At 35.8% G+C, this 23,816-nt stretch overlaps 7 protein-coding genes and 1 pseudogene across 8 annotated transcripts; 6 read left to right on the top strand and 2 right to left on the bottom strand.

The window, feature by feature from the left end:
- The first annotated feature begins 618 nt into the window (after positions 1-618).
- On the top strand, positions 619-2,659 carry LOC135793859 (15-hydroxyprostaglandin dehydrogenase [NAD(+)]-like). Its single transcript, XM_065304972.1, has 5 exons — positions 619-830; positions 887-1,120; positions 1,186-1,392; positions 1,446-1,567; positions 1,623-2,659. Exons 1-5 carry the CDS (start codon positions 738-740, stop codon positions 1,732-1,734), a joined length of 768 nt encoding a protein of 255 aa, XP_065161044.1. The 5' UTR covers positions 619-737; the 3' UTR covers positions 1,735-2,659.
- A 22-nt stretch (positions 2,660-2,681) lies between these two features.
- Positions 2,682-3,833, top strand: LOC135793858 (15-hydroxyprostaglandin dehydrogenase [NAD(+)]-like). Its single transcript, XM_065304970.1, has 2 exons — positions 2,682-2,830; positions 2,891-3,833. The coding sequence occupies exons 1-2, from the start codon at positions 2,781-2,783 to the stop codon at positions 3,765-3,767; spliced, it is 927 nt and encodes a 308-aa protein (XP_065161042.1). The 5' UTR covers positions 2,682-2,780; the 3' UTR covers positions 3,768-3,833.
- A 19-nt stretch (positions 3,834-3,852) lies between these two features.
- LOC135793856 (neurofilament heavy polypeptide-like) lies at positions 3,853-5,956 on the top strand. Its single transcript, XM_065304967.1, has 5 exons — positions 3,853-4,387; positions 4,441-4,547; positions 4,615-5,645; positions 5,703-5,777; positions 5,836-5,956. Exons 1-5 carry the CDS (start codon positions 4,051-4,053, stop codon positions 5,864-5,866), a joined length of 1,581 nt encoding a protein of 526 aa, XP_065161039.1. The 5' UTR covers positions 3,853-4,050; the 3' UTR covers positions 5,867-5,956.
- Positions 5,957-5,992: 36 nt separating this feature from the next.
- LOC135793857 (queuosine-tRNA galactosyltransferase-like) lies at positions 5,993-7,610 on the top strand. 2 transcript variants are annotated; one of them, XM_065304968.1, is made up of 8 exons: positions 5,993-6,153; positions 6,209-6,431; positions 6,484-6,548; positions 6,602-6,670; positions 6,738-6,901; positions 6,951-7,103; positions 7,162-7,441; positions 7,499-7,610. In XM_065304968.1, exons 1-8 carry the CDS (start codon positions 6,100-6,102, stop codon positions 7,577-7,579), a joined length of 1,089 nt encoding a protein of 362 aa, XP_065161040.1. In that variant the 5' UTR covers positions 5,993-6,099; the 3' UTR covers positions 7,580-7,610. The 2 variants fall into 2 exon arrangements, with proteins under 2 accessions (XP_065161040.1, XP_065161041.1); XM_065304969.1 differs by having other exon boundaries at positions 5,995-6,153; positions 6,275-6,431.
- A 198-nt stretch (positions 7,611-7,808) lies between these two features.
- On the top strand, positions 7,809-11,970 carry Usp10 (ubiquitin specific protease 10). The gene is made up of 8 exons (XM_065304601.1): positions 7,809-8,006; positions 8,325-8,472; positions 8,557-9,642; positions 9,699-9,897; positions 9,959-10,202; positions 10,260-10,511; positions 10,575-10,803; positions 10,866-11,970. The coding sequence occupies exons 1-8, from the start codon at positions 7,989-7,991 to the stop codon at positions 11,120-11,122; spliced, it is 2,433 nt and encodes an 810-aa protein (XP_065160673.1). The 5' UTR covers positions 7,809-7,988; the 3' UTR covers positions 11,123-11,970.
- Positions 11,965-14,017, bottom strand: LOC135793589 (nucleolar protein 11). Its single transcript, XM_065304602.1, has 4 exons — positions 13,792-14,017; positions 13,570-13,734; positions 13,161-13,509; positions 11,965-13,107 (listed from the first exon to the last, which is right to left on the bottom strand). Exons 1-4 carry the CDS (start codon positions 13,921-13,923, stop codon positions 12,005-12,007), a joined length of 1,749 nt encoding a protein of 582 aa, XP_065160674.1. The 5' UTR covers positions 13,924-14,017; the 3' UTR covers positions 11,965-12,004.
- Positions 14,018-14,295: 278 nt separating this feature from the next.
- SMC3 (structural maintenance of chromosomes 3) lies at positions 14,296-18,692 on the top strand. The gene is made up of 8 exons (XM_065305975.1): positions 14,296-14,479; positions 14,573-14,687; positions 14,746-14,885; positions 14,975-15,133; positions 15,192-15,961; positions 16,025-16,234; positions 16,288-16,693; positions 16,758-18,692. Exons 1-8 carry the CDS (start codon positions 14,465-14,467, stop codon positions 18,549-18,551), a joined length of 3,609 nt encoding a protein of 1,202 aa, XP_065162047.1. The 5' UTR covers positions 14,296-14,464; the 3' UTR covers positions 18,552-18,692.
- LOC135794734 (uncharacterized) lies at positions 18,549-23,516 on the bottom strand (annotated as a pseudogene).
- Between the last annotated feature and the right edge of the window lie 300 nt (positions 23,517-23,816).

Genomic DNA, 23,816 nt, shown 5'->3' with positions numbered 1-23,816 from the left:
TAAAGTTCCTAACTGTATTAGTAGTGTTTGTGCTCCAAAGTTTAAATAGAAATCTATGTTTAATTTGCAATAATTGATTGTTTACAAACAAGTTACGTGTTAGCAACTTGTGGAATCGTTATTATGACTTGAAATGGACGATTTATTCGCACGAGTTATAATGAAATTGATAAAAAAAAGTTGAGCACGTGTTATAAACGCGTGTAGCATATTTAAATGTATTATTTATTGCCAAACATTTTAAAAGAATAATATAACTACTTTTTAGGTGCACATAACTTTAAAAATTAATTTTTTGCAATTATATTATATCACTTTATATTTTTACTATTTCCTTGATATTTAAAGATTTAATCAAATTGATTGTTAATATGAACAATAATCAACTTGTTGATCTTTGAATTTGTTTCACTGTGCTTAAAATTTGCGTGATTCGATAATTTTCCTTATCAGAACATTTTAAAACAATTAAAAAAATAAATCAATGTAAACTGCTTATAAAATATTTCTAAATATAAATATACATGTAATGTAAACAAAATCCAAGTTAACTACAGTATAATATATCTGTTTGTGTGTATTGCAAGCGACGCGTCCAAACCTGGAAATGCATTGCGGCGTCGCGACGCTTTTTAGGGTGCGGCACGCGTCACGCGTCCGAACCTCGACGACAACATTGAACTTCAGTACCGCTACCGACATCAAACGCACCCTCGCCGCCCGCATAAACCCGCGCAATGGACATGAAAGGCAAAGTGGTCCTGGTGACCGGCGGTGCGTCCGGCCATGGCCGTCAGTATTGCGTCGAGCTGTTCAAACAAGGATGCAAGGTAAATAAACCAACTGCCACTGCCATAACAATTCATTCAACTTATACGGCGTGTAGATTTCCATATGTGACATCAACACCGATGCAGGTGAAGAGCTGCTGCATGAATTAATGAAACAAGGCGGCACTGCTTCCTCTGTGATTTTCAACCCCTGCGATGTGACGGATTACATGCAATTCGAGGAGGCTTTTCAGGCGACCATTTCAAAACTCGGTGGGGTGGACATTGTTGTCAACAATGCATCCGTGATGAATGATCGTTTATGGGAACTTGAAGTTGATGTCAATTTGGTAATTACAAACAAATCAAACTTTTGATTTTAAAAGAACTTAAAACAAAACCTAATTTTTTTCAGAATGGTGTTATTAGAGGATTACTATTGGCGTTTAGATTTCTAGGAAGAGATCGTGGTGGACCTGGAGGGATTGTTGTCAATATCGGATCAAGTTCTTGTCAGAATCCTTTAATATCGTTGCCTGTTTTTACTGCAACCAAACATGCAGTGGCAGCCATGACTCGTTGCTATGGTGATGCATCTCATGTTAATCTAACTGGTGTAAAGGTAATTTACATAACCAAATTGAAAGAAGTAATTTCTAAAAGATTAATTTAAAGGTGGTGGCAATGTGCCCTGCACCAACTCCAGCGGCTCTTCAGGGTGATGCTCGTAAACGTTTGCTAAGTGGAGAGTATGAACAAACATGGCAGCGAGATGTTTCAAAAACAACACCTTTAAAGTAAGAAATATTTGTGTTTTTTTCATGTATTAACCTTATAATAATTATTTTATAGGTCAGAACATGCTGCAAAAGCTCTTGTTGAAATAATAAGAAAAGCACCAAGTGGAAGTTGTTGGTTAGTAGAAAACTCCAAGGCCCCGAGCGAAATCAAAATGTTTTCCTAATTGCTCACCGTCGAACTAATAAGAACGAAAACAAATGCAATCAACAATAATAAAGCTCATCGTACTATTCTACCACCAACAAATGCATATCTTTCAAAATTAGCATAACTCACATCACAAGAACGTAAAAAGAATTGACAACAATCAAATCAAATAATCTACACATATAAAATATAAGCATATATTTTAAAACTAAAGAAAAACTATGATAAATGATGACAATGCAAATCAACACAAGAATCGTCAAGACAGCTAATGGCAAAAGATAACACCACCTAATTATTTACATGTATAAAAAACGTATTTAACATTTTTGAAATTTTATAAAACTTGTCTACTAACAAACGCGATCATTCATATTTTTTCCAAAAAACGGTGTAGAAAGTATATAATGATATGGAAAAAACGCTTATTAAATGTATACTTATACTCGAAGCTTAATTTACAACTTAAAACTGTATAGATATCTAGGGATGATAACTTTCCGAAAGTCTAAATCTGTGCTTATGAATAGCTTTATGTTGGCCAAACTCTACTTTTTACACTCACTTTCGGATTGCATTTTGAAATTTTTGAGAGTTTTGAGACGTTATACACATAAAAAAGTATTGGAATTTTTAAAACAGATACATGTGATGGTCGAATACGCCTAATATTAATATACATGCATTAAACTAAATTAAATAAAACAATTGTAATTGAACTATTCTTTTACTTTGTAAAAGTTACAAGTTAAGTTTAAATATTTACGAGTTGAATTAAATTTTGAACAAATTTTGATATTTCTGGCATTGTATTACATAAACATTAAATTTTACTGATTTTAAATCAATGTTTTAAGAATATATTAATTGAATAATGTAAAAATATAAATGGATTCAAAAGTGTAACTGAAACGTAATGAAAATAAACTATTAATCATTTATTTACGCTTATTTATCTCACTGTCACCATTGACATTTGCTGCAATTTTCGTAATATTATACTTTGAAGTCTAAATTAATTTGTATTGGCCCTTGCGTGCAAAATGCACATTGATCACCACGATGTCATCGACTACGAGCGTATGTTTGCTTCGCAATGCATTTAAACACAAGTAAGCTATACATTTACCAAGAATCCAAATAAAAATCAATCGTACTCTTATAAAATATAGAAACTTCAAGCTACCAGAACCACATCATGTAACTAAACACAAAAACTATTCGACAACATGTCCGATGAAACCGCACTTCATGGGAGTTGACTGTAAAGTCGCTCTCATAACTGGTGGATCCGAAGGGATGGGTTTTAGTATAGCTAATCACCTTCTCAAAGAAGGTGCCAGAGCTGTGGCCATCACCGGATTGAACCTGTGTAATGGAAAAGAAGCAGTTACATGTTTAAATAATGCCTACGGTCGTAATCGTGCCATGTTTATCAATGCCAACGTCAACTGCATGGTCCAGTTGGAGGAATCGTTCAAAGTAACACGGGAAGCATATGATAACATTGATATTGTGGTCAATTGCGCAGCTGTGTGTTTTGGTACCAAATGGGAGGAAGAAATCGTCACCAATTTAGTTGGTACCATTAGAACAACTCTACTAGGGTTTAAATACATTGGTACCGAAGGCTGTGGTAAAGGAGGTGTTGTCGTCAACATGTCTGGAACTGGGGGACTCTTGCCAATGGCGCCAGTTCCCACTTTGAGTTGTTGTTATCACGGTATCGTAGGTCTGACGAGAAGCTTCGGGGATGATATACACTACAAAGCGTCTAAGACGAGAGTGCTATGTTTATGTCCTGGAATTACTTCCACAAATTTTCTAAAGAAACAGAACCCTGCGATGACTCACGATCTAGATAAAGAGTTGGAGAAGTACCTAAAGGATGAGAAGCGACAGAATCCAGACGTCGCCGGTCTGGCCGCCATTCACCTTATCAAACATGGCCCCAATGGGAGCGTGTGGGTGCTTGAGGGCTCCCGATTATTCATGACAGAGATTCCTCACTGGGATCAGTATTCGAAGCTTGAGGCACAATACATGTGATTTAAATTCATACAATGTAAATAATCCAGCAACGCGCTTTCAAATATATTTTTGCAATTTAAACAATCTTTGTTGTCATGACGCGATTAATATAAATAATAGTATACGTGAGAAAGCAATGTCACCGCATGCAAAATTTGTCGTTTGCACGTAATTCCTCAGGCTTTTCATTCAAATTACAGTTTTGACTAAATGTTTATTTTGCCATCATCAATTCGCTAAATTTCGTTCCGATTGGGGAATCGTGCTCACACAACAAAATTCTACATACATTTTGGTACAAATGCAGGCGGTACTCGTTGGATCATCAAAGATGTGGCGCCATTGCAGGCGGCACCTTGCTACATCAAGTCAGTTTCTTCGTTTTAATAGTTCCTCGTGCAGCGATTCGAAGCATTCCGGTGAACTGCGTGACAAAGCGGCGCTGGTCACAGGCGGTGCTTCCGGAATTGGGTTGGAATGCTGCAAGGCTTTGCTGCGAGGTGGTTGTCGAGGGGTGACAATTGCTGACCGCGACAATGATTGCGGTGAGGCCGCGCTGAAGGAACTTGCGGAGGAGTTTGGTAATGAAAAAGCAGTTTTTGTCAACTGCGATGTTACCAAGAGTGAACTCGTCGATTGTAAGTTGCTTGAAAATTATTTTTTACACGATGGTAACTAATTTTATTCTCAGGGGCATTTAAAACCACCATAAATGCATTTGATAGATTAGACATTGTAGTGAACAACGCGGGTGTGCTTAATGATAAAGTTTGGGAGAATGAAATTCACACAAATGTGGTAAGAATCATTCCAGGTGTTATTTAATAAAATGATGAGTTTTGTGTTTGATTATTGTGATTTTTAGTGTGGTACCATGGTTGGAAATCTTCTCGGTTTGCAATACATGGCCGCTCACTGCGCGGGAAAAGGTGGATATATCATTAACATTGGTTCCACGATGGGACTCTCTCCTTGTGGTGGTTGCCCCATTTATAGTATGACCCAGTCAGCTATTTTGGGATTGTCAAGAGCATTGGGTACTGGTCATCATGTTGACCGTACCAAGGTAAAGGTGATCGCAATTGCTGTCGGTCTTACAAAAACGCCATTAATGATCAATGCTACCAAAAACGCAATAAATACTCGCTTCTCCGCGGACTTTAAGAAAGAGATAGAATGTCACAAGTGGCAGAAACCTGAGGCGGTAGCAAATACGGTGCTTGCTGCAATAAAAGATGGAGAAGCTGGTTCAATGTGGATTGTTGAAAGCGGAAATAAACCGTACAAAATTTGCATGCCATGCTATCAGGATCTGAAAGAAACACATAAACACACCATTGCTGAATGTCAAATGCCCGGAAAATTAAACACTCCGCGCGGCGGTAAAGATGAAGACAAAGAAAAAAGCGAAGCGAAAGCAGAAGGCGAGTCTAAGGCGCCATTAAGGAGAACCTGCGGCACATGTCCAGAACCAAAGTGGAACGACGGTCCTCCGAAAAAAGACGAAAAAGACAAAAAACCAGTGAGTGCGGGGGCAAAAGGGGGTAAGGGTAAACCAGGTGCACTGCCTGCAAAGAAAGCAGCTTCTGATAAAAAGGCAGCTTCGGCCAAAAAAGCAACGCCAGCAAAATCCACAAAACCACCAGTCAAAGCAGCTAAACCAGCCAAAGCAGCAAAACCTCCAGTCAAAGCAGCTAAACCAGACAAAGCAGCTAAACCAGCCAAAGCAGCTAAACCAGCCAAAACAGCTAAACCAGTCAAAGCACCTAAGGCACCAGCCAAAGTTGTTGCAAAGGCACCGTCTAAGAAAAAAGCACCAAAACCAAAAATTAAATGTCCTCTGCCACCCGCAAAAGCCGGGGCAAAAGGAAAGTCAACTGCTAAAGATACACAGTCGTAAGTTAACTTTGAAATTAATTTTAAAAAGGAATTATGAATGTCATTTCTCTGTAGGGTGCACTCTGAAAAATCTGAACTCTCCTTCACTAGTCTTTCCTGCAAGTGCGATATAGGCGCTGAAGAAAAACGGTAATAAAAGTTGTACTCATAAAGATTGTCCTAATTAAAATTGTAATTATTTTTTCAGGGCAAAACAACGAAAGGCCAAAAAAAATTAAGCAAATGTAAAGAAATTAAGATTCCGAACAAATATTAGATTTATTGTATAAAATTTTAGTATACACAATAAACAAAACTTTCTACTCTAACACGTTGTTTACTTTCATTAGTTTTGAAACGAAACATATTATAACCTTCAAATCACATGATTACTACTTACTTGTAATCTGCAGAATTCTGCTTGCGTGAGTTTTTATAAACTACAATATGTTTTGATTTGATTGTTATTGTAATGTCAGATCTAAAAATCACTGTCGAGGCCGAATTAACCAGAAAATTTTATGTAGTAAGTAAAAGTTAATTATATAATTATAAAGGACCCAAAAAAACTTGAATTTCAGTCAATTATCATCCCAATTCATAATGGATCAAAATGGATTGATAGTTGCTTTAATTCAATATTACAGCAAACAGCTAAAGATAAATTGAATTTAGAAGTTTGCATTTGCAATGATGCATCTACTGATAACACAGCAGAACTTTTATCAGAATGGGAACAAAAGTTTAATGATAATCATATTAAAGTTAGGATGTTCACAAATACCTCAGGACAACCAAAAGGAGGTAATAAATACCAACAAAATTGTATATGTTTATATTTTATGAGCCATTTTAGTTGGGTATGCCAAAAACCAAGCTGTAGGTGTCTCAACAGGAAATTATTTGTGTTTCCAAGACATTGTAAGTAAAAATACTTCTTTTGTATAGAAAAATAAAATAAAAACAATTTTTAGGATGATATAATGCTACCAAATAGAGTGTTATCTCAATATACACTTGCAGAACAAGTACCTAAAAATACTGTAAGAATTTTATTTAGATTTTATTTTTATGAGCTCAGTTTTTAAATGTTTATATTCACTTTCTAAGTTGATTGGTAGTAAATTTCAAAGGGAACCAGAAGACTCTACTATAAGATACACAAAGTGGGCTAATTCTTTAACTGACAAACAACTAAATGAACAGATTTATACATCTCATGGTCCAACAGTTATTATGCCAACTTGGTTTTGTCATAGGGAAATCTTTGAAAAGTATTAATATTTTATATAAAAATATGAAATACTATGTATGTGTTTTTAGAATTGGTGGTTTTAATGAGGAGGGCAAAGGTACACCTGAAGATCTTATATTTTTTTATGAACATATAAATAACGATGGACGAGTTGCTAGAGTTGATGAAACATTGCTAATTTATAGATATCATGAAGAAGCTACAACTTTTTCTATTAAAGAGTAAGATTTTATTGATGACAATATTATATATTCGATATTAAAAAATATATATTTATAGAGAAACAATTTGGAATGTAAGAATGAGACAGTTAGAAAAAAATGTTTTAAATAAGTGGAATGCATTTACTATTTGGAATGCGGGTAAACAAGGTCGGAAATTCTATAATTGTCTGAATAAGAGTAATAAGGATAAGGTGATTGCGTTTTGCGACGTCGACGTGAAGAAAATTAAACGAAAATACTGTCCATATGATCCAATTTTGAGAAAAGCTGGCAAAACAGTAGATATTGTTCATTTTAAGGAAGCAAAACCGCCGTTCATAATATGTATGAAGCAGGTAATAATAAATTATTTTAATTTGATACATTTCTTTACTTTTATTTGTTTATTCAAGGATCTGACTAAAGGAGTTTTTGAAGACAATTTAAAATCTCTGAATCTGATTGAAAATACTGATTATATATTTTTTAGTTGACATAAAACATTAAAAACATTGAAGACACTAATACTATCTATTTCTTTACTGTGTGTAAAATGTTTTCTATAAAGTGCAACATGCGGTTGATAAAACCAAAAAAAGTTATCACCGATGCTTGCAGGATAAATAAAGTTTATCTTGTACTAGTGACGTTGTGACGCAATGCTACCAACTACTGTTTCTACACAAAAAGTCCCTCAGTCCCCACTCCACCAGGTGACAGTCGAATTTTCTCTCTAATTTTGACAGGCTGCGGCTGCCTTCATCTTGGCAAAAACGTGAAACCCTAACCCTGTCGCAAAGTTTTCAAACAAATAGAAAAATGTGTGCTTAACGCCGAACATTACTCTTCGCCCGCCGAAACATGGACTTAAAATAGTGGTTCGTAGTCGAGAATCGCATCAGCATGGCGTACTACGACACGGTAAGCAGCATTGGGCATCTCGAACCGCCATACCGCACACGGAACATTACATGCTTTTTTTAAAGCACACCCTTCTACTCAAATTTCCCGGCTGCCAATCCAGCATGCTATCATATTTCTTAGTTACTAATTCTCATGCCTGAAATCTTTTAACGTAAGAAATTATTCTGTTAGAACTTTATTCTCTTCTATACAGACTGCATTAATTTATTAGGACATCTATTTATAACTCTTACATGTAGTCCCAGCAATAAACATTAATCATTTGTTGAATATGTTGTGGGCAGTCTTTTATTGTCAGGTTGTTTTTTTTTATAGTACAATGTACAATTTCTGGACCTCAGTGGTGTTGATGAAGAGGAGCAGAAATGGATCCTCACATCATTACAGGGCAGTTATCCCTGTGTTGAGGGTCCATGGTCAAAGGAGATTGAAGAGATAGAACATACACAATCACCACAACCTGGTTAGTTCTTATGAATATAATTCACTTCAATTTTTAAAAAAGTTTTTATCACAGATAATCAATAAAGTAATAATGTTATTATAGAATGTACAATTCAAACAAACATAAACAATGGCATGCCACCAATGTCGTACGAGCAGTATCCATCGCCGCCAATGCTCATATCGAACCATGTGAGTCCGATTTCGGCGCAGGTCTACCCACAATCATACCAGGCCACCATCCCCATGTACCCATCGGCGTTCGTGCCGCAGGTACAGTACGGCACGCCAATCATGCCGATGGTGCAAGTGAATGCACCGATGATGTCTTTCGGCGGGCAACCGGTCACCTACGCCACATACCCGTCGCCCATTCAAGCCAATCCCATTTACAACATGCCGCCAGGCCCACAAGTCGTCAAGGACTCTGCCAACAAGATCAATATGAACCCACACCAATATCACCACAACCGCCATCATAACGATCATCATCAACAACAGCAGGAATATTGCGCCCCTGTGCGACTACCCCAACAACATGCGCCAATGCCAGTTCAACAACCACAACCAGTCATCCCAGCAAACATTCAGCAATCAGCGGCAAACAGTAATGAACGAGTTGCAAAAGCTTCGCAAATACAATCACAACCTCAGGCGCAACCAGTTCAACAACAGGTTCAGGTTCAACAACAACAATCAGCTCCGATTACGAATGGGCCCGTAAGAAATCCATCTCCGATTGAACCGGCCAATAACAAAGTTGTATCGCCATCAACGAATCAAATTCCGCCTGTTGTGACTAACGGCCATGATGCCGTACCTGTTCAAGCGAATGGAATCGGAAGCAATGCGGCGTCACCAACAAACACGGAAACAATCAGTGCGCCAAGCGAGACACAAATTAGTCCAAGCACGATGAGTGATAATGCTGCCCCAGCCAATAACTCTACTGCAAGCACTGAAACAAATGCTAGCAGTGGAAGCGCTGGTATGTCTTGGGCTGGTCTTTTTAATAAGAAAAACAATACCGATCATTCCGAGCGAGTGGAAACAAAAAATCAGAACAATTTGAATTCTATCAATGCATTGCCATCCAATAATAATACCGAAAGTGTGACCGTTGTGGAGGAGAATCGCAAAAAGTCACCGCTGGCTGAAATTCGTGACCCGAATTATTATCGCATGGGAGGTAAGTAATTGATGAGTGTTTTGTATTCAATTTCATCAATTATGTCATTATTGCAGAGGTATTGGTGAATTACACACCCGACAATAAAATAACCAGCCTGCAACCGCGTGGTCTCATCAACCGGAGTAATTACTGCTACATCAATTCAATATTGCAGGCATTGTTGGCGTGTCCGCCAATGTACAACTTGCTGCATGCGCTTGGACAGAATGTTACAAACGAATACAGAAAGCACACTCATATAATTGACAATTTGTATGTATACGAATAATTTCATATTGAATGTTTATTTTACATTCATTATTTTTATTCTCAGGGTGAAGTTTGTTAAAGAGTTTAATCTCTTGCCTGCGGCGCAACGCGTTGGCCGACGATCGGAAAAAGTGCAGAAAAAAGAACAAAATGTTGTGGTGACTTATGATCGCCCGTTCGAACCGAACTGGATCTACAAAATGCTTAACGGCATGCAAAGCGATTCGTTCGTAGTCGAAGGTCGTCAGGAGGACGCCGAGGAGTTCCTCGGTTGTTTACTGAACGGACTAAATGATGAAATGTTAGAGGTAATTTCTGGAATCGATATTTTTTACTGCGTTTATTGATTGAAATTGTTTGTGCAGTTAATGAAATTGGTGGGCCCCAAAGTCAACAGTGTGCCAGAGCCAGCGCAAGAAGATGAATGCAAGTCAGAGGATAACGATTGGCAGGTTATCGGACCAAAGAACAAGGGTTGCATAACTAGGCGCACGGAAATCGTACGCACGCCAATCAGCGACATTTTCGGCGGGCACATTCGCTCGAAACTACTTCGTACTGGTGACTTGATCACTAATAATATTCAACCGTTTTTCACCTTACAGTTGAACATTGAAGTAAGTATTGTCAGGAATAATTTAATATAAATACTAATACAATTTTTTAAATTGGATTAACAGAAAGTGAATACCGTTCGTGAAGCCCTAGAAGCGCTCGTATGCAAAAATCAATTGGAGGGAGTAACTTCATCGAAAACAAATGAGGAAGTGGAGGCGTGGCAACAAGTCACCATTGAAGAATTACCCGTCGTGTTGATCCTGCATTTGAAGTGTTTCGATTTCAAAATGGATGGCTGTACAAAAATTGTTAAAGCATTGGAATTTCCAGTCGATTTAAAAATTGATGCGAGTAAGTAAACATATTTTATCTTTGAACGACTGCGATAGAAACCTTTGTGCGCTTCTGTTTAGAATTGTTATCACAAAAAATGAATTATCAACCAAAAGAAAAACAGTACAAGCTGTTTGCGGTTGTATACCACGATGGAAAGGAGGCGACCAAAGGCCACTATCTTACTGACGCCTATCATGTCGGATACGCAAGCTGGCTGCGTTTCGACGATTCGTCGGTGAAGACCGTGCAGGAGGAGCAAGTACTGAAGCCGCATGGTACGCGCGTGCCGTATCTCTTATTTTACCGGCGCTGTGATACGGTGCGCAACAAGTGATTCAGCTGCTAACCACTAAGTAAGACGGAAGGTCGATGTGACTGTGACCATCGACGTCCATAAAGGCTGACAAAACTAGATTTAACGACGGCGTAGTTAGTTAGGAGTGGAGGCGATGCACGCGTTTCCGATTTGTTTTTAGCAAATTGACATAGTTTTGATTGCGTCTCCGCCTCACGATTGTTAATATATTACTTCATTCTGCTCATTGATTCAATTGTTTAGCTCGCTGCATTATGCTGTCAGTATCAGTGCGTGCAAGTCGATCATTCCTTCTTTTGTTTTTTAAATCTTGAAATATTAATTTCTTTGTTTTGATGGATTGTAAATACGATTTTTAACACACAATTCTGCATATTATTTTCTAAACATTGTAAACACGATTTTTAAGAAATTATTTAATTGTCATTTTAGATGAGGATTACTAATTTATATAATGAGATAGTGACTAGTTATTAAACTGCATAGATACCACCGGTGCAAATGTGAATAAATAAATAAAAACGTTGTACAAAAGTAAAAAAAAAGAAATAATTATGCACGCAAGCAAAGTAACGGCGAATTAAACCAGAATGATTAACTATTTATAAAAAAAGGTATATTATATTGTTAATATTATTAAATGTCAGTCCAGTCAGAAGTTATTATTATGATAGGCATTGAATTGAAAACGAGGAGATGGGAGCGGTACCACTGAGCGTGTGTGTGAAGATAACACCTGTATCTTATGTAACATTAATATGTAAATTTTTGAAGTACGACGTGAAGATGTTCCCTATACTATTATTATTATATTACTAACTTTGTTAAATAGATTTAAATATAAATAAATTTAAATAATATTTGTATTTGACGTAGTTTTAATGTTTAGTGTATTAAAATTCAATACAATTTGATTTCTTCAATCGAATAAGTTGCATTGTTAAGCAACTTATTCTTTTGATAGTTTCCGCTGTTCAAACTAGAAACAATTGGCGACAATTCCTGAAGTTGATCTATACAGCATAGATTAGCTTTAACCAATTGATTGAAATAGTTCAGAATCTCAACGATTTTCTGATCCTTAGTCAGAATAAACTTCTGATAATTTGCATCTAGAAGCACACAACCCCAATCGATTAATTTTCGTTCAACTTCAGTAACGTTTTCTCCTAGAATGTGCCCATCTTCAGATAATAGGTAACAGATATACCTTAGAAGTAATAAAGCGTTATTCAAGGACATATGCGCACGTAATTGTGGTAAAAGAACAATACTACTATGAGGAGACATTAAAATCTTATCAATCAGGTGACACCGCTCGATCGGTGCGAGAGAATCAGGCAATTTCTCATCGGTCACCTTGGAATTAAACTGTTCACTATCAAGTGACAGTAAATAATTTAACAGTTTCACGCGAAAATATTCCGGGATGTCTTCAAAGTATCCTAGACACTTTTCAATCGACTGCAAGTCATTTTCTTGCATATGTTTAGGTAAAATATCTTCAATGATTGCAGTTTCTGGCCACCCTTGTTGTGATAACTCTTGTACTCGATCGTTGTAGGCGGTTTTTTTCTGTTTTGATCGTTTTGTATCGTCCCAGTTAGTCGCAATAAGTTCCTGGACAATTGTAATATCAGGATCGTTGATTTTGACTTTGTGGCTGCCAACTAAAGTTGCTAAATGTTCGGTGCTTAAATGATGCGGGACAACCGCTAAATTTTGTCCAACACATAAAAATAAATTGTTTTCGAGACACCAGAGTTTTGTTCCGCTGGTGTATAACTTGAAAGGTTGTTTGCACTGCGTTACTTTAAATTGAATATTGTAGATGATTAAGAGTGCACCCTCTTGAGAATTATCCGCGCCGTACATAGCTACATAATCCTCATTTAATGCGAACATTGTTACAGCTTCCTTGCAAGAGATTGAATCTAAAACTGTTATAAATGTTTCTTCATTTTTACCATTTAGTGAATGTGAAAACATTTTTCCATCAGACCCTAAAAGAATTCGCATTTAAACAGATGTTAATAAATAATTAACATAAACTTACACAAAGTCAAGAGAACAATTTCCTGAATATTGTTCATAGACAACACATATCCGGACAAATCAACGCCATCTTTGTCTAGAACAAGTCTAATATTTTCTGTTGTATCATCAAGAATGTCAAAAACAATTGTTTTGTGATTTACACTTTCTAATATCAGTCCACCAAACAATTTATTCTTATGTTGAATGATAAGAACATCTGAAATAGTTTCATTCTCTTGGACAACTGCAACTGGTTCTAATTCCTTACGAGTTTCTAGTGCTTTATCTAGCAGAATAATAGCACCATTTTGAAACACAACAAATGTGTGATTTTTGCAGTTTACAAGAGTGTGAATTGGTTTGTTAAACTAGAAAACATATTTTTCAAGATTTAATTTACAGAAAATTTAAAATGAATAGTTATCTACCTTTAATTTTTTGTGTTTGTCCAAATGTTCACCTTCATCATTCCATAACTTCAGGTACATTTGATTAAAGACTGCACAATATTGTTGTTTCTCTGTGCAGTAAATTACTGGAGAGGTGAATTTATCTTTGGTGCGCCAACTAATTAACTGTTTCTGATCTGAAAGCTATTTTAATATTTTATTATTGAAAATTAAGTTTAAATAAAGTTATAATAACAATACCTTATATTTGATGGCAATGTTTTTGCCAAGTGTGACAAGAACTTGCCCTGATTCTGAATCATTATTAATTCCCAGCAGACTTTTTTGATCAATTATGGGACATAAACCATAATAAGAACCCAATTTTGCCATAATTAATGGATTTTGAATTAATATTAACGACGACTGTTATGAATTATTTGTTTGGTTATTTGAACATGTGCCACAAGCAAGCAAGAACACAAAGTATGCAACCTACATTACATGTAACCATATAAACATTTTAGGGGCTTTTATCTGGGTTACGTTGGTTAATTTCAAGCAGGGCAGTACCATCAAATTAACAAAAATACATTTTTATTTCTAAAGTTTTGTTTTAATTTAAATTCTATTTAAAATAATTATAAAAACCCTTATACATTGGTTAAATACTTTAAAATAAAGTTAGATACGATGATATTTTGTTTTCTATTTTTTAGTTGAACTCTTTTAAGTCTGACTCTGCACCAACAAAAGCTTCTTCATTTATCACTAGAACGAAAGCTTGCTTGGCGTCACTGGCTTTAGAGGTGTTTTTACCGCTAAAACTAACAACATTATTGTTTTTAATAAGTTTAACTTATAATTTAGTACCTACTGGTATGGTATAATGAAATGTGCTTATAATAATCAATTCATTTAGAAATTGAACAAAATGCACATAAAACAGGTAAGTTTTGCTAGTGACCATAGTTAAATTGCATGGTTGTGCATAAATATTTAAAGCTTCTAAACATATATATATATGTGCATATAATTTTAGGTCATTATCCAAGGCTTCAAAAGCTACAGAGATCAGACTGTAGTGGAGCCATTTGATAAAAGGCACAATGTAGTTGTGGGTAGAAATGGCTCAGGAAAGAGCAACTTCTTCTATGGTAAGTTACCAGTATTTATTGCTAAGCTTAAAGTAAAAACCTGGCTTAATTTTTACAGCCATTCAATTTGTTTTGAGTGATGAATACTCACATCTCAGGCCTGAGCAAAGGCAATCTCTACTTCATGAAGGTACAGGTCCTAGAGTTGGCACTGCTTATGTGGAAATAATCTTTGATAATTCTGACAACAGAGTTCCCGTAAGTGAAAAAATGGTCTATTATTCATTGTTTGAGTAATAGATTTAATAGTGTCTAAACTAAATAATGTATAATATATGCTTTCCCAGATTGAACAAGATGAAATTTTCTTGAGGAGAGTAATTGGAGCAAAGAAGGATCAATATTGTTTAAACAAAAAGGTTGTGCCTAGGAGTGAAGTTATGAATTTGTTAGAATCTGCCGGATTTTCAAATTCTAATCCATATTACATTGTCAAACAGGGAAAGGTATTGGTTCTTTGTTGGAATATTAATTAAAACGTTTATAAATACGTTGTTTTCATAGATTAATCAAATGGCTACATCACCAGACTCTCATCGACTCAAACTGCTTCGTGAAGTTGCCGGTACAAGAGTATACGATGAACGACGTGAAGAATCCCTTGGTATTTTGAAAGAAACTGAAACGAAACTTGAAAAAATAGAAGAATTTCTTGCAACAATCACGGAGCGTTTGAGCACACTTGAGGAAGAAAAAGAAGAGTTAAAGTTATATCAAAATCATGATAAAAATCGGCGCGCAATCGAATACTTTATCCTTGAAATTGAACTCAATGAGCAAAAACGAAAACTCGAAGATTTAGAACGTCAACGCAACGAATCATCCAATGAACAGAACAATTTAGCTACAAATTTGAAAAAGGCACAGGATAACATTAAAACTTTTGCAAAGAAAGTTAAAGACTCCAAAAAGGAATTTTCTGCATTAAAAGAGGAAAGAGATATATCAGCAAATGATCTGCAGCATTTACATAAAGAGAAAGCTAAATTGGATTTAACTATCAAGGATTTATCTGATGAAGTACAAGGTGATAACAAGTCTAAGGAAAGGGCAGAGAGTGAACTCAACAGGCTCGAGGTGTCCATCAAGGAGAAAGAACAGGAATTAGAAAAGGTGAAGCCACAATATGAAATGATGCGAAAGCGGGAGGAGGAATGTACACGCGAATTAACACTAAAAGAACAGAAGCGCAAAGAATTGTACGCTAAACAGGGTAGAGGAAGTCAATTTGCTTCAAAAGACGATCGAGATAAATGGATTCAGAACGAACTCAAGTATATAACTCAAGTCAATAATTATACCATACCAAGCAAATGTTAACTTTTTTTACTTTACAGATCGCTTAATAAACAGATAAAAGACAAAGTCGATCACAAAGAACGTATTTCTGAAGATTTGCGCCGGGACGGTGCAAACGCCATCAGCCTCAATAAGAAAATCGAAGAACAGACACAAGAAATGGAAAGACAAAAAGTTTGCATCGACGAACACAACAAGTCGATCTATGAATTGAAAAAGAGTAAAGATCAACATCACAGTACCAGAAAGTAAGATCAATTTATACTTTATATTTATATGTACTAAATAACTAATGTTTCAGTGAGTTGTGGCGTAAAGAAAATAATGTTCAGCAAAATTTTGGAAGTCTTAAAGATGATTTATTGAAAGCTGATCAATCTTTACGATCCATGGCAGGAAAACCAATTCTTAACGGACGTGACTCTGTAAAGAAAGTATTGGACACTTTTAATTCGCGAGGAGGACGCGAAGCTGAAATTGCTAAGTCTTATTACGGTCTTGTTATTGAAAATTTCCATTGCGAGAAAACAATTTATACCGCCGTGGAAGTTACAGCTGGTAACCGTCTTTTCCATCATGTGATTGAGTCCGATCGAGTTGGTACACAGATTTTGAAGGAAATGAACCAACAGAAATTGCCTGGAGAAGTTACTTTCATGCCGCTCAATCGTTTGAATGTACGAGGTCAGGATTATCCTGATGATGGTGTAAGTTAACTTTATATCATTTTTATTGTAATATTTTATTGATTTGTGGCTTGAATTTTCATAGGATGCGATTCCAATGGTTTCAAAACTTAACTACGATGAGAAATATGACAAGGCAATGCGTTATTTGTTCGGTAAAACATTAATTTGCCGTAATTTGGATGTTGCTACAAAATTGGCGCGTTCTACGGGTTTGGATTGTGTTACATTGGACGGTGATCAAGTGAGTTCCAAGGGTTCTCTCACTGGTGGATACTTCAACACGTCTAGGTCGCGTTTGGAGATGCAAAAGACGCGTACTGAATTGATGGAACAAGTTACACAATGTGAGAAGGAACTCGCTACACTACGCGAAGAATTGCAAACAACCGAAACCGCGATTAATAACATCGTCTCTGATATGCAGAAGACAGAAACGAAAAACAGTAAATCGAAAGCAATTTACGACAAAGTTAAGGGAGAAATTCGTTTAATGAAAGAGCAAGTATCTAGCATTGAGCGTTTCCGTGGGTCCAAGGAAAGATCACTCGCTCAGTGTACTTCTAATTTGGAAGCTATGCAAACCACCAAGGAGGGTTTAGAATCTGAGTTGCACCAGGAATTGTTATCGCAGTTGTCCGTAGCTGATCAACAAGAGGTGGATAATCTAAACGATGATATTCAGCGCTTGCAGAAAGAGAACAAGGAGGCGTTTTCGAGCCGTATGAAACTTGAGGCAGAAAAAAATAAACTTGAGAATCTGTTAACCAACAATCTCATTCGACGTCGCGATGAAGTATTACATGCTTTGCAGGAAATTTCTCTAGAAGATCGAAAGCGCCAACTGGTAAATTGCAAAACGGAGCTTACTGAAGTGGATAAAAAGATCGCGAAGGTTAACAGCGATACAACAGCAGCCGATGCAAAGATTAAGGAGTTGTCGAAAAAGTTAAAAAGTGAACAGAGCGAGTTAGATAGATGGAAAAAGTCTGAGAAAGAAGCGGAAGAAAAAATCAATGAAGACGCGCGACATTTGGAGAAGTACGCAACAAAGCAGCGGATGTTAGAGGAATCTATAGAAGAGTATGTTAAAAAGATTCAAGCATTAGGTGCTATGCCATCCGGTGAATCTGTGCAGCGATTTTCCAGAATGTCTTCCAGAACGCTTTTCCGTGAACTTGAAAAGACTAACAATGAGCTAAAGAAGTTCGCGCACGTAAATAAAAAAGCACTTGACCAATTTATGAGTTTTTCTGACCAAAAGGAAAAACTAACGAAGCGGAAGGATGAGTTAGATCGTGGAAATGAAAAGATTAAAGAACTCCTTACATCTCTTGATCAACGTAAAACTGAAGCTATACAATTCACATTCAAACAAATATCGCGATTCTTCAGCGAAGTGTTTAAAAAATTAGTTCCGGTTGGAAAGGGTAAATTGATCATCAGAAAGATTGACGATGATGAAGGTGGCGAAATTGCACCGGAAGATACAGCTGACGTGTACACAGGTATAGGAATTAAAGTGTCTTTTACCGACTCCGATGCAGAGATGAAAGAGATGAATCAGTTGTCAGGAGGGCAGAAATCGCTGGTTGCATTGGCGTTGATTTTTGCTATTCAAAAATGCGACCCGGCGCCTTTCTATTTGTTCGATGAAATCGATCAGGCGCTTGACGCGCAGCATCGTTTCGCGGTTGCGAATATGATTCATGAGTTAACAGATGAGGCGCAGTTTATCACTACTACTTTTAGACCTGAACTGTTGGAGCATGCTAATAAATACTACGGCGTTAAGTTTCGTAACAAAGTTAGTCACGTGGAATGCGTGTCGAAGGATGTTGCCAGAGATTTCGTTGAGGACGATCAAACGCATGGCTAGAAATACACGATATCTTTTATATTCTCTAGCATCTAAGATTACACATTGTTAATAATTCTAAAGATTAGTATCAAGCGTTAGCATTTTATCTAATTTTTTGTCAATACCATGCAGTAAATCGGATTAAAATATAACAAATTACCAGTAGTATTATTTCTTGGAATGCTCTCTGATCTCAAACAGGTCGCTCATGCCCAGAATGCTCCACACTTTATCCTCGGTTTCGCCCATATAAATTAAGCGGTACTTGCCTGTATATTTGTTGTGGGTGTTTGCCTTAAAAGTAATGCTGATTTTTTGAATGGGATCATGCTCATCTAATACTGTTGAGCTAGCCGTCTGTGGCTGCTTTGTTTTCAAGCGAGGACTTAATTCCTGTTTGGCCTTAGGTGAAGGACTCGCTGGTTTCGCCACGTGTTCGTGGAACTCGTATTCATCGATGCTATTAAAGTTCTCCTAAATAAGAATTTTAGAAAAGTATTTTTGTTTGTGTAAATTTTGATTATCAAATAAATACTTTGTAAACGCCAATCCAATCATTGCGATTAATGACGAATTTCCTGCTAAACTCGTATGTAACAGTGTTATCCTCGTTGTCCCACCAGAAAGGTATTTTAGGGAACTTGATTACTTCTTCTCCATAATCCGCAAATACCTAACATTATTATTTGTATTAATTGATACAAAAAAGAAAAGCAATTTTATAATCACCCACCTTAATTACAAAATCAGCCGTGACTGGTTTATGATCACTGAGGGTGTAGTCGGGATGCGACTGATAAGATTTTTGTTCAATGTGTAAGTTTACGTTACTCTCATTAAATTTGTAAAGCATACGATCACACCAAGCTGGCCGACGCCTGTAAAATTAAATTGTCATAACATTAAATCAAATTTCTAGTTAAAAAAGTATTTTCAAACCCGCTTACTTATGATCATAACTGCCTTGACCAACTTTGAACTTGAATGTCGGTGCAAATTTAAAATCTTCCTCGGTGAACTCTGCGAATGCTTGTTTTGTTCTTTTGGCCTCTAGTAACTGATCATGTTGGCGTAACTCTGCTAACTCGCCCCTTTCAACAAGTTGTTCAATTTCCTCTGGATTCTTATCATAACTCTCAGTTAGGCGAAAATTTAAATCACCCATCCAAATAGTATAACTAAACATACATTAATATTATGTTAGTAATGATACTTCGCAATTATGAGAACTTACTCATGATTCAAAATCTTTGCAAATTCCCGTACATGAAACTCTTGATTTTGTATTGCATCATTATATTCTTGAATACGATTTGACAATCGATTATCATGCGGACTTAAGTGCGAATTAACAAAACAGATTTGTGTACCATAAATACAAAATCGAACGATGACAATTCTATGACTTGCCTTGAATTATTTTTGTTGTTATTAAACATACAAAATTAATTAATGAACTTACCGACGAGTCGATATCACTTATATGTGACAAATGTTTTGCGTTCGCAAACACATTTAAAACTAGCCCTATTTGTTTAACTTTTATAGTTTTAATTTTAATGTGTCTGCTACCTAATAAAGCCATAAACTTCCTAGTCCATATATCCTCATGCAATGAATCCTTTACCAAGTCAATTGGTACTTCTTGAAAAGATATAACATAAAAATCGACATCATTTTCACCGTTAAGTACAAGAAGCGATCCAAAATCGGCGTCGGGTTTTCCTCTTTGTACATTATAAGTGACACAGTGTATTCTAAACGTAAACAAACATTTGCAATGTAAAAAACAACTTCGAAATATTTCTGATCAGATTACCTTAGATTTTCCATGTTTGATACTGTGGTGTTTGTGTAACTAACGTTACAAACCTGGGATTTGACGATGTGAGGAAATAATTGAAAGCATGTGATGTGTTGATTGCGGATTAATTACTGATTACAGTAACTTACAAATAGTATACGATGACACTAGCATACGTAAAAGTGGGATCGCTAATATTTGACGGCCTAAACCTTGAAACAATTTGTTTAGAGGTACAATTAATGTACTGTTAGGTACGTGCGCCAAACTAAACTGGAATAAAAACTGTTTCGCAGTTTTTGAATTATTTTGCCATTTCAAATTGATTGAACATAGTTGTGGTTACATACACCGCATTCAAAAACATGTTAGTATTCGATAAAAACATCAAAACATGCTCACATAATGTTGATAATCTCCGGCTCTTGGTTTCAATCCCAGGATCATCAAATAAACAATTAAAGTGTTGACCGATTTAGCTTCCAAGCCGGTTAGTTTTTAAACCAAGTCAAAATATTAAAATTATGGAATAAGGATGTAACATTTAATGGCATATATTTCATTAGTATGATCAACAACTACAAACTTGCAATCACCAATTTAAACTACCTGTATACGATTACATTTAAATACGTGCGATACAAAAGCATAGTAGACGAATATAAAAATTTGAACATTGAAAGAATCATTTCGTTTCTTACGCCAAAATAAAACAAATAAATATCAAAAATAACACATATAACAAAGTAATAAACCAGAATCCCTCTAAAAATAGTATATAAATAACAACAATTTGCTATATTGTTTGCTTTATCACAATCATTTGCAATCTGCAACAATGCGTTTGCATGCGAATAGCATATAGTTCCCGCCAATATATAAAAAATTATATCAAAATTAAAATTGTTCGCTCTAGGCAAGTTATTCATTGATATATAGGTACGCGCGCTTGATGTGTCAGCTAGTTGGTTCAAAAGTAGGTAAACTCTTTTAATTGTCAACAATCTCTTAAGTGTTTTGAACAATTTTTTTCCATTAGCCTGTGGTCAATTAGGATAAAATCTAATCTAAAACAATTTACAAGCAAATTGTCCTTAATCGGAATGCTCTTTGATCTCAAACGGCTCGCTCATGCCTAGTACGCTGCGTATTTTATCTTCAGTTTCGCTGATGTAAACTAAACGATATTTGCCCGTATACTTCTTGCTGCTATTTGGCGAAAAGGTAATGCTACTTTTTTGTAACAAACCAAGCGCGCCCAGAGCCGTGGAGCAGCTGGCCTCGTGAGGATGTTTCGTGGTCGGACGAGGACTATGTTTGGGCGTTTGTGCAGGAGTCGATGGTTTTGGTACATATTCGTAATACTCGTACTCATCGATGCTATTAAAGTTCACCTAGATAAGAATTGTATATCAATATCTTGTGTGTGTAAATTATGTTATCAAATTATTACTTTATAGACTCCAATCCAATCATCGCGGTTAACATCGCATTTTCGAGTAAACTCATATGTTACAGTGTTATCTTCGTTGTCCCACCAGAAAGGTATTTTGGAGAACTTAATTACCTCCTCTCCATAATCAGCAAACACCTAACATGTATTAAATAAATAGTATAGTTTGAAATATCAATGACAAGATATGTCACTTACCTTGATTATAAAATCAGCCGTGACCGGTTTATGATCACTAAAGCAGTAATATGGATGCGACAGATAAGATTTTTGTTCAGCATGTAATTTCACGTTCTCGTAGTTCCTCTCGTTATATTTGTAAAGAATACGATCGCACCAAGCCGGTCGGCGCCTATAAAATTAATTAGCGCATAAAATCAACTTTCTCCTTTCTAATTAATTAAATAAACTATTTAATTAAGAAACATGCACGCCAACATACTTATGATCGTAACTGCATTCACCCACTTCAAATTTGAATGTTGGTGCAAATTTGGGTTGAAGTTCGCTGAACTCTGAAAACGCTTGCTTGGTCCTTCTGACTTGATGCAACTGATCATGTTTAAACAATTCATCCAATTCGCCCTTTTCAATCATGCGTTCTATTTCTTCGGGATTCTTATCGAAATTTTCGTCTAGGCGAAAATTTAGATCACCCATCCAGAAAATGTAACTAAATAAATATTGTGAAAGTAATGTTACATGAAAACTTCTATGGTACATTCTTACTCATGGTATAAAATTTTATCTTGGCCCTTTAAATTAAACTCTTGTTCCTTTATAATATCATTATAGTCATCAATTCTATCAGATAATTGATTATCATGTGGACTTAAATGTGAATTTACAAAACAGAGAGTTGTTCCATAAATACCAAGTCTAATACTGACAGCTCCTTTATTTCCCTACAAAAATTAGTTTATATTTTAGAAGTGCATTAGACTGATAATATGCAATAATAAAAAATAAAGATAAACCCACCCACATTCCTGAAAAACCAGTACGTTTGTAACCAGTATCCATATCTCTTATGTTTAATAAATGCTTTTCTTTGACAAAGACACTGAGAACAAGGCCTTGCATTCGAATGGTCTTAATTTTAATGTACCTGCCAGCAAGGACATCCATAAGCTTTCGAGTCCATGGATCCTCATACAATGCATCCATGAGCAAATTTTGTGGTTGAGCAGAAACTTCTTGTAAAGAAATGACATAAATATCAAACAAATCTTTTGCATCAACGAGTCCAAGCAGAGGACGAAAATCGCCGTCTGGTGATGCTGTACCAACGTTGTAAGTGACAAAATGTATTCTGAAAGTAGGACAATAATAAATAAACAAATGTGAAAACATGAATGTTTTCTGCAATTTTTACCTTAGGTCCTCCATGTTTGGCGGTGTGTTAAAATATTAACTAGCGTTGCAAAATTGTTGCTATATATAAAAATATCTACTTATACCTGCGATCACTAATCTTATTTATCTAATCAATTACTTTAGAATACTGGCGAATCAAATTGATGGCATATGATGTCATGCTGATGTTGGGATATTTTCAACCCACTATGCGCATCGATGTTTGCATGTGTATGGAAGTGTCGCAATGACAGTAAATAAACCACAACCACACGCTTACATTTCAAATAATCAATGTTGCTTGTAAATTATTTATGATAACAGAATAGTATTTTTGACTTCATTGTGTGGTTAATATTTTGATTTCCGCATGTAAACCTGACAAATCAACATGTAAAAATAGTTATTTATGATAGTTTACCATAATAAAGATAAGATTACCAACATTACTAACACTCCTGCTGTGTTAATTATTATTATGATCACTAGATGCCGACACCAATATCAAATGTAAAGTTTAAAACCTAACGCAAAAAATTCAGTGCGTAAACGATTTAAAAATTAAATAACACACAAGGAAATAAAAATTCCACTTAAAAAACGATGCTATATCACTTATATTAATACATATCGCAAATCCTTATTATTGCCACATGGACTATACTCTCAA

The sequence above is a fragment of the Atheta coriaria genome, unplaced genomic scaffold (assembly GCF_025399875.1).
Source record: "Atheta coriaria isolate IRGN ID8LTWV9N9 unplaced genomic scaffold, Caltech_Dcor_3.1 hic_scaffold_6_pilon, whole genome shotgun sequence".
In the NCBI taxonomy this organism is placed as follows: domain Eukaryota; kingdom Metazoa; phylum Arthropoda; class Insecta; order Coleoptera; family Staphylinidae; genus Dalotia; species Dalotia coriaria.
Note: the sequence above shows the minus strand (reverse complement) of the source record. Positions and strands in the feature narration are given on the sequence as shown.